The sequence below is a fragment of the Bufo bufo genome, chromosome 9, assembly GCF_905171765.1.
Source record: "Bufo bufo chromosome 9, aBufBuf1.1, whole genome shotgun sequence".
In the NCBI taxonomy this organism is placed as follows: domain Eukaryota; kingdom Metazoa; phylum Chordata; class Amphibia; order Anura; family Bufonidae; genus Bufo; species Bufo bufo.
In genome coordinates this window covers 72,955,229-72,972,448 of record NC_053397.1, presented here as the reverse complement: position 1 = coordinate 72,972,448, position 17,220 = coordinate 72,955,229, and the positions used below count along the sequence as shown (strand labels likewise).

Genomic DNA, 17,220 nt, shown 5'->3' with positions numbered 1-17,220 from the left:
ATTTTTGGGGCAAGGGGGTGATAGGTCAAGATGCAGGGTACTCGACTGGCAGGGGCCTTTTGTGTGTCTATAGTATATTGTTGGGTTTCTGTCGAAGTAAGTGTTCGAGGTAACCTCTTTGTGAGAATTTCGAGAGCATTTCCTCTCTCCTTGTGTTAAGTGTGGATGAATTGGTGACAATTCTTTCTACCCTTGTTATTTGTGATATAGGTAATGACATCTTTGTGGCCTTAAGATGATTACTTGTATAATGTAGAAGGCTGTTCCTTTCGGTGGGTTTGCTGTATAAGTCAAGCCTAGTTCGTCCTTAAGAATGAGGGTATCCAGAAAACTGGTGGGCATCGATCTGTATCGTGAAACCCAGTTCAGGGTATTTGTTCAAGTCCTGATGGAAGAGGAGGGCACTTGATTCGGTCCCTCTCCATAGACAGGAAATATTGTCTATGAAGCGTAACCAGATCATGGCATGTATGCATTAGCATAAGGGGTGGCCACATTGGCCCCCATTGCGGTCCCCCGTCTCTGGGCACCAAACACTGGTCACCAAACAGAAAATAGTTTTCGTGTAGCACTAAGCAGAGTAGAGACGAGCAGAATTCTTGTTGTAGAGGGGTGAGTGTGGAAGTTGTGGAAAGTAAGTGAGCTGTGGCATTGATATCTTTATTGTATTCTATTGATGTGTAGAGACTGAACATCCAAAGTGATTAGTATTGAGTCTGGTTCCAGTCTGGAATGTTGTAATTTCGAAATAAAGTCATTGGTGTCTAGCAGGAAGGATCGTGATGTTTTGATGAGAGGAGTGAGTATGTGGTCAAGGTAAATCGAAAGTATGGAAACTGTAGAGGCCACTATGGGTCTGCCTGGTGGGTTCTGTAGGTTCTTATGGATTTTTGTAAGGATGTAAAAGACAGGTGTTGTTTCGTCAGGAAAGTAATGGTGTCTTTATCTATCACTCCCAACTGGCGGAAATGTTGGCGTGTGTTCTTGATTTTATTAGCAATACTTGTGGTGGGGTTCGTGATCAGTAATTCATATGTAATATTCTCACTCAATTGTTTTCTGATTTCCTCAATGTACATGGATCTGTCCATGACTACCAGTGGTCCCCCTTTGTCGGCAGGTTTCATAATAATGTTTTTGTTTGACTGCAACTCAGTGATGGCTCTTTGTTGTTCTACTGGTAGGTTGTTGGTATGTTTAAATTCGCCCCTCTTATGGGCTTTTAGGATGTCTTGTATGGATTGATGTGTGAGGGAAATGTAAGTTTCGACTGGGTGATAGGTTTTGGGGGGGCATAAATGAACTTTTGGGTCTAAGGCCAAGTGTTTGTAATGTTAATGGATCTGTAGTTGTAGTGTCCTGTCTTCTATTTGGTACTTCACCCTGACCAAAATGTGTCTTGTTCTAAGAGGAAAGTGTCCAGAGGGATTGTAGGGCAGAAGGATAATCCCTTTTGTGAAGCAGATATTTGTGCGGGTGATAGGTTGGCAGAAGAAATGTTAATCACTAAATTGTCTATATTACCTGGCAGCGGGTCAGTACACGGCCTTCTGTTTCTGTTCCTCTTCCCCCTCCCCGGCCGTTTCGATCGTGTCGGGGGCGTGTGTGTCCTCTTCCTAAAAAAGGTTCAGAGCGGTATTGGCTGTGGGGTCTTTCACTGTTGGATCCTGAAAAGCTGACTCTGGAGGAGAAGTGTTGATAGCGATTATTCCACGAGGGTCGAAAATTCGGATCACGCCAACTATACACCCGATTTAGATCTGTAATCTTCCGCGTCTCTGATGAACTTGGATCTCTTTGTCGTCTCGGTCTGCTTTTGGTATTCGGTAATCTGTTTACGGTAGTTGTTTTTTCTTTAAAGGGGTTATCTCTCTTAGCATTTTCATACTTTCCTGCTGCCAGCGTGCCGTTCGCTTCCTGGATTCTGGCTGTGGGTGGGCTTAATCTTGATTGAAGTCTTCTCCAGGCCGCGCACTGGACTGAATGCTCACGCCGCCGCGCATGCGCCATGGTGACTTATTCCTGGCCAGTATAGTACAGAGTCGGCGTGCGCGTTTGCGGCTCTGTACTATTCAGGCCAGGAAGAACTCACCATCGCGCATGCGCGGCGGCGTATGTGTTCAGGACAGCGAGCAGCCCGGCCGGGAGAAAAGGAGGTGTCTTCTGCGCAAGGGATTCCGGAGAAGAGCGGTGGCCGTAACCAGGGGAGACCGAAAGACAACAATGAGGTAAGTGGGGATGAATTTTCTCCTAAAAGGTGGGAATTGGTTAATCAAAAATATTTTCAAAAATGATCACTGTCAAATCATTAACAGTGATCATTATAATGGGATAACCCCTTTAAGGTGGTAAAATGGTGGTGAGCTGGGTCTCCGTGGTCTCAATTTGCTTGGTGAGGTCACTGATGGTTTGATGTGATTTCTCAATTGTAAGGACCATTAGGTCAAATGAGTATTTGTTCAATATACTTTCAAAGCGATCACAGAAATCCGGGTCTTCTCTGAATAGTGTAGGTCGTAGATTGGAACGTAATCCCCTTGGGATCCAGCCACCTTTATGAAGAGTGCTGCAATGTAATTTTAATGAGGTCAACCGTTGGAGATCACGTGTGTAGTCACATGTTTTCCATTCTTGCGATGGAATTTGTAGGAAGTCGGTCTCGAGGTGGACTTGAGAGATGATGGTACTTGCAGTCTCCGTATCATATGAGAAGGTAGTATTAGGCATTGGTTAGGGGTGCTAGATCTGCAGGTAATATACGTTTGGATAGACTGAGACCTGCACACCCGTTTTAAGCTTGGGTGCTCATAGAGGACTGTGGTCAATATATATCTCTGAATAATCTATGGCACACCAGAGATTTGTCTTGCAAAGTATTGTTTTTAATACATCTTGTATATCTTTACATAATCAGTTGTCATCCAGATATAGAGATTAAATAAGTAGATTATTGGCCATATAGAAAAGTCCCAACGTTTCGGTCAAAACTGACCTTTTTCAAGGGATCTGAAAAAGATATTGGTAGCAAACATGAAGTATTGGAAACACAAAAGATCATGTCCATAGTTGTGGAAAAAATAGTTAAAACACCTGTTCTATTTCTCATTAATGCAATTATCTAGTCAACCAATCACATGGCAGTTGCTTCAATGCATTTAGGGGTGTGGTCCTGGTTAAGACAATATCCTGAACTCCAAACTGAATGTCAGAATGGGAAAGAAAGGTGATTTAAGCAATTTTGAGCGTGGCATGGTTGTTGGTGCCAGACGGGCCGGTCTGAGTATTTCACAATCTGCTCAGTTACTGGGATTTTCACGCACAACCATTTCTAGGGTTTACAAAGAATGGTGTGAAAAGGGAAAAACATCCAGTATGCGGCAGTCCTGTGGGCAAAAATGCCTTGTGGATGCTAGAGGTCAGAGGAGAATGGGCTGACTGATTCAAGCTGATAGAAAAGCAACGTTGACTGAAATAACCACTCGTTACAACCGAGGTATGCAGCAAAGCATTTTTAAAGCCACAACACGCACAACCTTGAGGCGGATGGGCTACAACAGCAGAAGACCCCACCGGGTACCACTCATCTCCACTACAAATAGGAAAAAGAGGCTACAATTTGCACGAGCTCACCAAAATTGGACTGTTGAAGACTGGAAAAATGTTGCCTGGTCTGATGAGTCTCGATTTCTGTTGAGACATTCAAATGGTAGAGTCCGAATTTGGCGTAAACAGAATGAGAACATGTATCCAGCCTCTGATGGCTACTTCCAGCAGGATAATGCACCATGTCACAAAGCTCGAATCATTTCAAATTGGTTTCTTGAACATGACAATGAGTTCACTGTACTAAAATGGCCCCCACAGTCACCAGATCTCAACCCAATACAGCATCTTTGGGATGTGGTGGAACGGGAGCTTCGTGCCCTGGATGTGCATCCCTCAAATCTCCATTAACTGCAAGATGCTATCCTATCAATATGGGCCAACATTTCTAAAGAATGCTATCAGCACCTTGTTGAATCAATGCCACGTAGAATTAAGGCAGTTCTGAAGGCAAAAGGGGGTCCAACACCGTATTAGTATGGTGTTCCTAATAATTCTTTAGGTGTGTGTGTGTGTATGTGTGAGTGTATGTGTATATATATATATATATATATATAACAATGAATATACTGGAAAAATGATCTGTAACATCATGTCCATGGTAGGTAAGTAGATAACTGATTGAAAAAGTATTGCGTAGAGGCAAAATGAGGGATATAAGGCACAAAGTCTGCTCATCTGTAACCACTCGTCAAGGTGGACTATATAATCAATACTTGTCTATCCCTAAATCTACAACCCAGGCCTCCCTATATATCAAGGCCCCAAAAATCTGTTATACTGTCATTAGATAATAGGGGTGCTGCCATAGGGTATGGCTCGCTCGTCAGCCCTGTTGGTGGCTATTTGCCGTACCCTATGGATCTCCTGCTGGGCGGCATATAATGCTTCAAAGCAGACCCTGATGGCCCTCCCCTTTACCGGCAGCAGACTATTTGGTAAGCGCCTGGATGAGATCATTTCGGACGCTACAGGTGGTAAGAGCACCCATTTACCACAGAACAGGGGGCGGTCTAAATAAGGCAAAAAAGCGGAAGCCTTTTTTTTTTCGTCCCTTTCAGAGTTTTTCCGACCCCAAGGGAGCGAGCGCGAAGTCGTCCGCAGGCCAGAAGCGCAAGCCTTCTTTTTAAAGAGAACCTTTCACCCGAAGAAAGTATGTAAACTCACCATAAAGACGTGTAGAGCGGCGCCCAGGGATCCCCCTGCACTTACTGTTATCCCCGGGCGCCGCTCCGTTCTCCGGTTATAGCCTCCGGTATGTTTGCAGTTAGGCTCCACCCAGTTGAGCCTGCCGCGGTCTCCTTCTCCTATGCTGTAGCGCTGGCCAATCGCAGCGCTCAGCTCAAAGTCCTTTACCCCTAAGAGCTCTGCTGCATGACGGGCGGCTCCCGGCGCCCTCTGTTCGGATGGGCGGCTGGCTTCATGTGTTTCGGCATGTTTGGCTGGCTCGCGTCTCAGATGCGTGGGTGAGGGAGGTCATTGCAGAGGGCTACAAGCTGGATTTCAAATCCTCCCCTCAGGCCCGTTTCTTTTTCTTCGGTCATATCCTCCGACCTCTCCGGCAGCCGCAGATAAAAAAATTTCTAGCAATACACACGCTGCTGCAGCAAGGTGTGATTGTTCCGGTTCCTGCACAAGACCGTTTTCAGGGGTTTTACTCCAATCTCTTTGTGGTTCCAAAAAAAGAGGGGGACGGTCCATCCCGTTCTAGACCTCACCAGGGTGGCACCCGGAGCCCGACAGTCATGGAGGAGATGGCACTGATTTTCAGCTGGGCGGAGAAACAGGTTCAGGCGCTATCTGCAGTTCACATACCAGGCGTAGACAACTGGATTGCAGACTTTCTCAGCCGGGAGCGCCTCGATCCCGGCGAGTGGGCTCTTGACTCACAGGTCTTTTGGGACATCTGCGAGAGGTGGGGTCAGCCAGATGTGGATCTCATGGCCTCACGCTTCAACAACAAGGTCGAGGACTTCGTCGCACGGTCCAGGGACCTGGCATGCGATGCACTGGTGATCCCATGGAGTCGGTTCACGTTTCCTTACGTGTTCCCGCCTCTTCCGCTCATTCCGCGGCTTCTCAGGAAGATCAGGTCCGAGGGACTGCCCGTCATTCTCGTGGCCCTAGATTGGCCGCGCAGGGTGTGGCATGCATCCCTAGTCGCACTTCTCGCCGACTATGCTTGGCGTCTTCCTCTTCGGGAGGACTTGCTGTCGCAGGGGCCGATCATTCACCCAAATTTAGGGTCGCTACATTTAACGGCATGGCTGTTGAAGCAGCCGTACTGAAGGCTCAGGGTTTTTCGGATGCAGTGGTCCAGACTATGATTCGTGCCAGGAAGCCGTCGTCTTCCAGAATCTACCACCGGGCTTGGAAGTCCTACTTTAGTTGGTGCGAGTGGAGACGGCTGTCACCTGTTCGTTTTTCTTTGCCGTGACTTTTGGCTGTTGGGCATGGACTTGGGGTTGGCTCTCGGCTCTATCAAAGGGCAAGTGTCTGCTTTCTCCATTCTTTTTTTTTAGCAAAATTTAGCTTTGCTTTCGGAGGTTTGGACTTTTCTGCAGGGGGTGGCGCATGCTGTGCCCCCCTTCTGTCCTCCATTGGATCCTTGGGATCTTAATCTAGTGCTCAACACTCTCCAATCTTCTTCGTTTGAGCCTTTGCAGCAGGTGTCGCTGTGCTTCCTGTCTTATAAGGTGGCTTTTTTTGGTTGCAATTACTTCTATCCGTAGAGTGTCAGAACTCACGGCTCTGTCATGTCTGTCGCCTTTCCTGATCCTCCATCAGGATTAGGTGGTCCTTCCCCATGTGCAGTCCTTCTTGCCGAAGGTGGTGTCAAAATTCCATCTAAATGAGATTATTCTTCCTTCATTTTGTCCGGACCTGTCTCATCCTCGAACAGTCGCTCTATACTCTGCATCTGGTGCGTGCAGTGCGTATTTATCTTTTAGGCCTCTTTCACACTTGCGTTGTCCGGATCCGGCGTGCACTCCACTTGCCGGAATTACACTCCGGATCCGGAAAAACGCAAGTGTACTGAAAGCATTTGAAGACGGAACCGTCTTCAAAATGCTTTCAGTGTTACTATGGCACCCAGGACGCTATTAAAGTCCTGGTTGCCATAGTAGGAGCGGGGGAGCGGTATACTTACAGTCCGTGCGGCTCCCGGGGCGCTCCAGAGTGACGTCAGAGCGCCCCATGCGCATGGATGAAGTGTCCAATGCGATCACATGATCCATGCGCTTGGGGCGCCCTGACGTCACTCTGGAGCGCCCGGGGAGCCGCACGGACGGTAAGTACACTGCTCCCCCGCTCCCCACTACACTTTACCATGGCTGCCAGGACTTTAGCGTCCCGGCAGCCATGGTAACCATTCAGAAAAAGCTAAATGTCGGCTCAGGCAATGCGCCGAAACGACGTTTAGCTTAAGGCCGGATCCGGATCAATGCCTTTCAATGGGCATTAATTCCGGATCCGGCCTTGCGGCAAGTGTTCCGGATTTTTGGCCGGAGCAAAAAGCGCAGCATGCTGCGGTATTTTCTCCGGCCAAAAAACGTTCCGTTCCGGAACTGAAGACATCCTGATGCATCCTGAACGGATTTCACTCCATTCAGAATGCATTGGGATAATCCTGATCAGGATTCTTCCGGCATAGAGCCCCGACGACGGAACTCTATGCCGGAAGACAAGAACGCAGTTGTGAAAGAGCCCTTAGGCGGACAGATTCCCTGTTCGTGATTCCAGAGGGGCCGAGACAAGGGCTGGCAGCGTCGAACACTTCCATTTCTTGATGAATTTGTTTGGCTATTGTGGAAGCGTACCGTGTTAAAGGGCTTCTGTCACCCCACTAAAGTAATATATATTTTTTTTGGGCTAGTTAAATTACTTATCCTGCGATATATGAAAATATAATGGTGTTACTTACTTTGATTCAGCAGTTTCTTCTAAAAATGAACTTTTATAATATGTAAATTAGGTCTCTACCAGCAAGTAGGGCGGCTACTTGCTGGTAGCAGCTGCAGAAAACCGCCCCCTCATCGTGTTGATTGACAGGGCCAGCCGGGATCTCCTCCTCCGGCCAGCCCTGTCGGCATTTTAAAAATCGCGCGCCTGTGTTCATTCTGCGCAGGTGCTCTGAGATGAGGAGGCTCGCCTCCTCAGAACTCCCTCAGTGCGCCTGCGCCGATGACGTCTTCTATTTCAGTGATGTCATCGGCGCAGGCGCACTGAGGGAATTCTGAGGAGGCGAGCCTCCTCATCTCAGAGCGCCTTCGCAGAATGAACACAGGCGCGCGATTTTTAAAATGCCGACAGGGCTGGCCGGAGGAGGAGATCCCGGCTGGCCCTGTCAATCAACACGACGAGGGGGCGGTTTTCTGCAGCTGCTACCAGCAAGTAGCCGCCCTACTTGCTGGTAGAGACCTAATTTACATATTATAAAAGTTTGTTTTTTAGAAGAAACTGCTGAATCAAAGTAACACCATTATATTTTCATATATCGCAGGATAAGTAATTTAACTAGCCCAAAAAAAAAAAAAAAAAGACTTTTTTTAGTGGGGTGACAGAAGCCCTTTAAGGACCGGGCCCTGCCCTCCCGGGTGACTGCTCATTCGGCTCGGGCAATGGGAGCCTCTTGGGCGGTGCATCACGGGGCTTTGGCCCTTCAGGTGTGCAAGGCGGCAACCTGGTTGTCTTTGCATACTTTTATATGTTTTACAGGGTGCACACCTTTGCATCTTCTGACGCTTCTTTGGGACGTAGAGTTTTGCAAACAGCGGTTCTCTGATTGGCAGGGGGGGTTGAAGGTAAGCCCACCCTCAGGGACTGCTCTGGAACGTCCTATGGTCAAGGCCTGTGTCCTCGAATGAGACTGATGAGAAAACAACTAGATTTTTGTACTTGCCATAAAATCGGTTTCTCTTCCGTTCATTGGGGGACACAGCTCCCATCCAGTTTTTTGTTTATGGGCCTTTTCGGGCCTATGTGGTTCTGGGTTTGCACATAATGTGATTTTCTTGTCGGGCTTATCCTACTGCTTTTGCGCTAAACTGGTTAGCTTGGTCCCTGCAGGAAGGGATATAGCTGAAGAGGGAGGAGCTTACACTTTGTGTGCTTAGTGTCCGCCTCTTAGCAGCAACAGCTATATCCATGGTCAAGGCCTGTGTCCCCAATGAACGGAAGAGAAACCTATTTTACGGTAAGTACAAAAATCTAGTTTTTTGGTTTCAAAAATGCTTTTATTGTTTAAAACCAAAATATATTTAAAAAAACAGACATATTGGGTATTGCCACGTCCATAACAACCTGCTCTATAAAAATATCACATGACCCAACCCGTCTGGTAAACACCGTAAAAAATAAAAACTGTGCCAGAACAGCCTTTTTTGGTTACCTTGCCTCACAAAAAGCGTAATATAGAGCAATAAAGTCATATATACCACAAAATAGTAGCAATAAAAGTGTCACCTTATCCTATAATTTCCAAAATGGTGTCACTTTTTTGGAGTTTCATATGGCAACTTAAAATTATCCCAGTGAAACCTGCCCTCCAAAATCCATATGACGCTCCTTTCCTGCGCCTTGCCGTGTGCTCGCACAGCAGTTTACGACCACATGTGCGGTGTTTCTGTAAACTGCAGAATCGGGGTAATAAATATTGAGTTTTATTTGGCTGTTAACCCTTGATGCGTTACAGGAAAAATTCATTAAAATTGAAAATCTGCCAAAAAAGTGAGATTTATAATCTCCTTTTTCCTTTAATTCTTGTGGAACACCTAAAGGGTTAACAAAGTTTGTAAAATCTGTTTTGAATAACTTGAGGGGTGTAGTTTCTACAATAGGGTCATTTATGGGTTGTTTACATTAAGTAAGCCCCACAAAGTGACTTTAGAATTGAAGTGGTCCTTAAAGTGGGTTTAGGAAATTTTCTTAAATTAAAAAATTTGCTTCTAAAATTCTAAGCCTTATAAGATTCTAAAAAATAAAATTACATTTGCAAAATGATGCAAACGTGAAAGTGGACATATGGGAAATGTAAAGTAATAACTTTTTTATGATGTATCACGATCTGCCTTAAAAGCAGATAAAAATTCTAATTTAGAAAATTGGCGATTTTTCTAAATTTTTTGTAAAATGTTTTTTTTATAAATAAAGATGATTTATATTGACTAAAATTTTTCACTATCATGAAGTACAATATGTCGCTTGGATAAGTAAAAGCATTCTGAAGTTATTACCACATAAATTGACACCTGTCAAGTTTCCAAAAAAGTCTTGGTTCAAGGTGTTAATCTTTAATATTTTTTTTTTTTTTTAGGCAGAAAAACTGCAAGAACAACTTCAGCAAACAGACAAGAAGTTAGAAGAAAGTAAAGAGCTTCTCAAGACAAATGAGAATGGTGAGGAACAAAGAATGGTCTTTGCAATGCTCTACCAGAACTTCTCTTCTAGCTGTTGGTGTTACTGTGCTTCCTTGATATTGCATGAATGTTTATATTGAATACCGGATCACTAGTGAATGGCAGCTAAGAATTCCTCTACAGGATGGCTCATTCACCTTTGCATAAAATTAAACAGGCCACAAGTATAAAAGATACTAAGTTGATAAAATATTTTACATATTTATTATTATTTTTTTTTCTTCTTCCTTGTTTTCCTGCAGTTATATCATGGTTGAATAAGCAACTGAATGAGAACCAGTCAGTGAGCTCCAATTCAAGCAGTTCTGCCTTCAAGACAACAGTGTCACCCAACCAAATGGTAATTTTCTTTCCCCTATCTGCATTATCCATACAGTGGCCCACATTTACTAATCGTGTCTAATGTGTAGATGGAAAAAAAGTAGTCTGAAAATCTGCCAGATTTAGCATAGTGGCTGATGCAGTTTATACCACTTATTTAATGGCCTAGCTTGCACCGAAAGTGCATCCACCAAAAAACTTTAGACAGACTCTAAGTTGGTCTAATCTGTGCAGCTTTTATTTGCCAGAATCTTGGGTTTCAGCTTTATAAATTTAACCAAAAGGTAGACAAAATCTGTCCATACCCACACAAAAACCAGGAAGTGTCAATTTTATGGTGCATTTGTATATTAAAATGGTTCTGTAGTTCTGGATAGATCATCAGCATCTGATCAGCGTGGGTCCGACACCCGGGACCCACGCTGATCAGCTGTTTGAGAAGGCAGTGGTGCTCTAGGAGCGCCGCGGCCTTCTCTCGGTTTCCCTCAGGCCCAGTGACGTCACGACTAGTATCACTGGCCTGGACGGGGCTAAGCTCTGTTCACGTGAAAAGAGCTTAGCCCCGCCCAGGCCAGTGATACTAGTCGTGATGTCACTGGGCCTGCGGTAAACTGCGAGAAGGCTGTGGTGCTACTGCCGACACCGCTGCCTTCTCAAACAGCTATTTGGTGGGTGTCCTGGGTGTTGAACCCTAGCTGGTCAGATGCTCATGATCTATCCAGAGAATAGATCATCGATTTAAAAGCACTGCAGAACCCCTTTAAGCCTAAAATAAGGTGCACAAAAATTTTGGTGCAAGCAATGCCAAGAAAGTGGTGAACTTACCATAGTTAATGTGGGTTGGTATCTTTTAGACTACCACCAGTGTTTTTGCTGGGTCTGTCATGGATCAGCAAACGCTTCCGTTACTGATAATACAAGCATCTGCATCCGTTCTGAATGGATCTGGTTGTATTATCTTTAAAATAGCCAAGATGGATCCGTCATGAACTCCATTGAAAGTCAATAGGGGGCGGATCTGTTTTCTATTGTGTGGGCGGATCCGTCCCCATTGACTTACATTGTGTGTCAGGACGGATCCATCTTGGTCCGCACCACATCGCGACAGAAAAACGCTGCTTTCAGCGTTATTCTGTCCGCGATGGGGACGTAACCAAACGGAAAGGAATGCATTCTGGTGCATTCTGTTTCGTTCAGTTTTGTCCCCATTGTCAATGAAGGGGGACAAAACGGAAGCGTTTCCCCCCCGCTATTGAGATCCTATGACGGATCTCAATAGCAGAAAAGGAAAGCGCAAGTGTGAAAGTAGCCTAAATTATGATGTTTATTTAACAATGTTTCTTTGTGTTGCAGCTAGAAAACAGGATACCTTTCCATAGCTCCCGGATTAACTATCCACTTCCTTCCTCGGTCATACCTCACATGGCACGTTCTGCTTTACACCAGCCCTCGGAGGTAGTTCGCCCAGGTCCACGGGTAAGGAGGTTTTTTATATACAGTATAAATATTAGACTTCTGGTGTTCATGTATGGACATTTTTGTTAATTTCCAAATACTTCCTTTTCTAAAGGTTCAGTTCAATAATCCACTCTCAAAGGCAAATTTTCCAGGACCACCTCAGGGTGCAAATAAAGAGAAGTAAGTCATCCTTTACATGCCAGGCCTTTCACAGTCTTGTATGAATGTGGAATATACTTTATTTCAATATACCAATTTTATATTCAGATGGCTCAATGATTTATTATTTCAGTGGAGAACCTACAGGCCTGGATCTTAAGTATCTGAAGAAGAGAGAGGCTGCCCTCCCTTTACAAGGCCTTAGCCAAAACACTGCGCCAGGTGAGAGGTCTTAATGTATAGCCCTTTACCAATACATATATACTAGGGGTGCACCGAAATTCCGGCGGCCGAAAATATCAGCCGAAAATGGGCCTAATCCATTTCGGCCGATATTGGTACATATCGGCAGAAAATATGGGGTTTGGGATTTGTGCGGGCGGTTTACTTTAAGTCACTGCATTTTTATTTTACCTTACAATCGTGACGCTCCAGTAACAACTCTGCAGGCAGAGCGGAGGGCGGCGTAACGTCACTTACTCACGTGACGCGCCTGCTCCGCCTCCTTCATTCATAAAGTGGGCGGAGCAGGTGCGTCACGTGAGTAAGTGACGTTATGCCGCCCTCCGCTCTGCCTGCAGAGTTGTTACTGGAGCGTCACGATTGTAAGGTAAAATAAAGATGCAGTGAGTGATTAGTCTGCTGTGAGCAGCAGGGCCGGGGCTGTTATGGGTAGGGGGATCGGTCTATGGCACTGCTATGGGGAGGGGGGATCTGTGCACTGTTATGGGGAATAGGGTTGTTGCGGGTATCGAAATTTCGATACCCAATCGATACTTTTGTCCCGGTATCGATACGATACCGGGATTTCCGTTTTTTCGATACTGGGCTGCGCTTCTGCGCAGTCTAGTATCTCTGAACATGAGCGCGCTGCTATCGGCGCGCTCATGTTCTCTCTCAGCAGCACGGGGAGAAGGAAGCTGTCCTCCCTCCCCCTGTGCTGCTGCCGCTGCCACCAATGAGAAGAGAGGGGCGGAGGAGGGGCGGCAATGAGAAGAGAGGGGCGGAGGAGGGGCGGCAATGAGAAGAGAGGGGCGGCAATGAGAAGAGAGGGGCGGAGGAGGGGCGGGCGCACTGCGCCACCAATGATAGGATTACTATCGGAGCGATGGGAGGAGACATCAGCTTCACTAGTGGGCGTTCCTTTTCCCTGCGCTGCGATTGGACAGCGCTACAGCCAGGGAGAAGGAACGCCCACTAGTGAAGCTGATGTCTCCTCCCATCGCTCCGATAGTAATCAGCAGCATGTGGAGCAGGAGAGGAGACAGTAATGGGGCACTGCGGGCGAACGGAGCGGCGCCCAGGACTAAATGGTGAGTGCTGAGACATCGCTGGGCGCCGCTCTGTGTGGCCTAATAGTGAAAGTCTGGACTCATATACAGTAGTCAGTCTTTAACACATACAGGAGGCGGGTGCCGGCAGCAGAATCGCATTGCCGGCACCCTGCCCCTGACAGGGAGCTGCGATCAGCGGCAGTTAACTGCCGCTGATCTGCTAGTACCCGCCTCCTGTATAAAGGGGTAAAATCATTGGTGGTGCAGTGTGCCCCCCCCCTCAATCCCCCCATCCCATTAAAATCATTGGTGGCACAGTGCGCCGGCCCCTCTCAACCCTCCAGTATTAAAATCATTGGTGGCAGTGGCCACAGGGACCTCTCCACTCCCCCTCATTGGTGGTGCAGTGGCAGCTTCTGATCGGAGCCCCAGCTGTGTAAGCCTGGGGCTCCGATCGGTTACCATGGCAGCCAGGACGCTACAGAAGCCCTGGTTGCCATGGTAACATCCCTGATGCTGTGTGCACAAAGCACAGAGCAGCAGGGACAGTGTGGAGTCCTATTCACCCTGATAGAGATCTATCAGGGTGAATAGGAAAAGGGATGAAAGATCCCAGGTTCTAGCCCCTAAGGGGGGAAATAGTTATTAAATAAAAAGTGAAAAAAAAAAAAAAACACTAAAATATGAAGTATAAATCACCCCCCTTTTTCCAATTTCACATATAAAATATATAAATAAACATATTACATCGCCACGTCAGAAAAGTCCAAACTATTAAAATATAAAAAAAAAATCTAGGTGGTGAATGCCGGAACAGAAAAAATAAAATAAAAACTGCGCGATTCGCCATTTTTAAAAATGAGGAATGCACGTGGCTTTTTTTGTTTATTTTTTTCGCGTGGTATCGAATGGTATCGAGTATCGCAATACTTTTTCATGGTATCGAAACCGAATCAAAAATTTGGTATCGCAACAACTCTAATGGGGAAAGGGATCTGTGCACTGTTATGCCCATAACAGTGCACAGATCCCCCTAACAGTGCACAGATCCCCCTCTCCATAACAGCGCCACCCACAGATCCCCCTCTCCATAACAGCGCCACCCACAGATCCCCCTCTCCATAACAGCGCCACCCACAGATCCCCCTCTCCATAACAGCGCCACCCACAGATCCCCCTCTCCATAACAGCGCCACCCACAGATCCCCCTCTCCATAACAGCGCCACCCACAGATGAATTTCATTCATGAAAAAGAATTAATAAAATCATTAAAAAAAAGTATTTTAAAAGTATTTGGGCAAAAAGGCAGTTTCGGTCAAGGGCATCCTGAATTTTCGGTTTCGGTCCAGAATTTTCATTTCGGTGCACCCCTAATATATACTTATACTCAATAAATGCTGGTCCTGCACAAATGCTGGGGTGTGGAATCACTACTAACAGTGTCTTTGTTCTGGGCGTCCATGCACATCATTACATTACACAAATAGCCCCTTGACTTCAGTGGAAACTGTCTAATGCTTAAAGGGCATCTGTCAGCAGACTTGTACCTATGAAACTGGCTGACTTGATGCAGGTGCGCATGTGTGTTGGTCCCATGTTCATATGTTCCCTGAGAGGATTACTGAGAGAAATGATGTTTGAATATATACAAATGAGCCTCTAGGAGCTATGGGGGTGTTGCCGTTACACCTTGAGGCTCCGCTGTCTTTTTGATTGACAGTGCCAAGCAGTGAAAACATCACCATGCCTGGCCCTGTCAATCAAAATGCAGATCCTTGAGGCAGGCAGATTTTGTTGCTTTGGCTAGTCTCAAATCTGCTTTTAACTGTTCCGGACCCAATTGGCTATCGGAGCACCAGTTTTTGCAAGTGAACGGCGGTTTCCAGGTAGGCCGGATCCGGTGAACTCTGGCATGCTGTTCCTCTGCTGGAACAGTTAAATGCAGATGTGAAACTAACCTGAGACAATTAAAGGGGTTGTCCAAGTTATATTTATTGATGACCTATCCTCAGGATAGGTCATCAATATCAGATCGACTGGGGTCCGGCACCCCCGCCGATCAGCTGTTTGAAGAGAAGGCGCACGCAGTGCCAGCGCTGCCTCCTCTTCATTGTTTACCTGCTCACCGTTGCATCTGCAGTGGTGAGCAGGTGTAATTACACCCAAGCCGTCCCATTCATTTCAATGGTACGGATCGCTCCTATACAAGTGTATGAATGGGACGGCTTGGGTGTAATTACACCTGCTCACTCACGGCGCGCGCCTTCTCTTGAAACAGCTGATCGGGGGGTGCCGGGTGTTGGACCCCAGCCAATCTGATATTGATGACCTATCTTGAGGATAAGTCATCAATAAATATAACTTGGACAACCCCTTTAAGTTTAAATGGTCATTCAGATCCATTTATTTAGAATGGAAAGTGTATGGACTGAACACTAAAACATGAAAGTCAGTGGGCTGAGTCACATGACCTGTTTTCTTTGAACCATCGGTCTGGCCTGAGAGAGTCACATCATGCACTGTTTGGTCTGATTGTAATGCTACACTTGCCCATTCAAGTCAGTGAGAAAAAAAGACTGTATTACTAGGACACCCATTCAGGTGTCGGATGCTTTCTGGACATTGTGTATAAATGCCTTTTCAGTATTTTACCCATGTGATTTAAATATATGCACTTTCTCAGTTACAGAACCTCATAAAGCTTCTTTACGTACAGTAACCCAAGCAAAGACTGGACCTCCGATTCAATCTGCATACTTTCCTGGACAAGTGTCATCTTCTTGATTCCTTGTGGCGAGCTGGATGGTTTCATGTCTAAAGCCCTTGTAACTGGAGGATGGAAATCTTGTTAATGGCTGAGCCTACGGGAACAGAACTTATGGCCGCTCCAGAAATATTTTTAACAGACCACAGCATCTTCCTGTGTGGACCACATAGGACTGGAAAAGGTTGTTTTGGTCAGTTGCTAGTTCAGATATGTTTGGGTTTGTGTGAACATCTGTTTATTTCTATTGTAACAGTGATTGATGCGTGGTACTAATAACACTATGAGGGTTTCACGCACTGCCCTCTAAAGCTCTTTCAGCAAGGATTCTTGTATGGACAGGACTATAAAAAAAATAGCGTCTGTGCGGAATTCTAAGAGATCTGGAATCGCACACAGGGTTGTCCTATCTCGCCCTTGCCGGGCTTCACTCTGATGTTTTTGTAACTCCCATTTGAAGTGAATGGGTGCTAGGCAAGTAGCGTAGCACAGCAAGCTGTTTCCATAACTCGAAAGGCGCTTGTTCTGCTACGCTCTATGTGGCTCCTGTTCTGTGCAATGGGAGTGACGGAAACAGCAGAACACCAGCCTGCTCGACCCTTTACTTAAGCCTGACCACCTGCTGCTAGCGCTTAGTCCTTTCTCGTCGAGGAAATGGCGAGATGGAACAACCCCTCTTAATATTGTATTTTGCTCATCATGACAAATCTATTTAACATTAGTACTTTTATTCCAAAGAAATATTTAAATGCTTATACTACCTCTTGTGTGTATATTTGTGCTGTGATCAGACTGCTCATTGATTGTAATTACACTATGTAATATATCCATTAAACACTCTGTCCATAGTTAACTGTACAATTTTGTCAAGCAGGTCATTTACAAGTAAACTAAAAACGTACCAGGATTCCAGGGATCTAGAACCAAAATGAAAATTGAGATACAGAAAACAAAATGCTGTATACATTTGTTAAAGAGCCTTTGTCAGCATGGTCGACCCTATTAAACCAAAGAGATCACCTGGTAGGGTTGATCATGCTGAATAAAACACATTGCTGCTGAGATGTGGACTTATATACTTATGCAAATTAGGCCAGAGTAGCTCTTGGTGCTCAGTATACTTCCCCCTCCCCTTTTAGACAGGGCTTCTAGCCCTGTCAATCATAGTGCTGCACGGTGGCTCAGTCATTTGGCAGTCCAGCGTTATTTATGGTGTAAAAA

General features: G+C 45.8%; 1 protein-coding gene across 1 annotated transcript in view; it reads left to right on the top strand.

The window, feature by feature from the left end:
- Nucleotides 1-16,415, top strand: part of SASS6 (SAS-6 centriolar assembly protein) — a 38,184-nt gene extending 21,769 nt beyond the window's left edge. The window contains exons 11-16 of the mRNA XM_040408243.1: nt 9,920-10,001; nt 10,265-10,362; nt 11,697-11,819; nt 11,914-11,981; nt 12,094-12,182; nt 15,925-16,415. Coding sequence (XP_040264177.1) covers nt 9,920-10,001; nt 10,265-10,362; nt 11,697-11,819; nt 11,914-11,981; nt 12,094-12,182; nt 15,925-16,019 — 555 coding nt within the window. The 3' untranslated portion in view covers nt 16,020-16,415. The remainder of the gene's footprint in view (nt 1-9,919; nt 10,002-10,264; nt 10,363-11,696; nt 11,820-11,913; nt 11,982-12,093; nt 12,183-15,924) is intronic.
- The last annotated feature ends 805 nt before the right edge of the window (nt 16,416-17,220 follow it).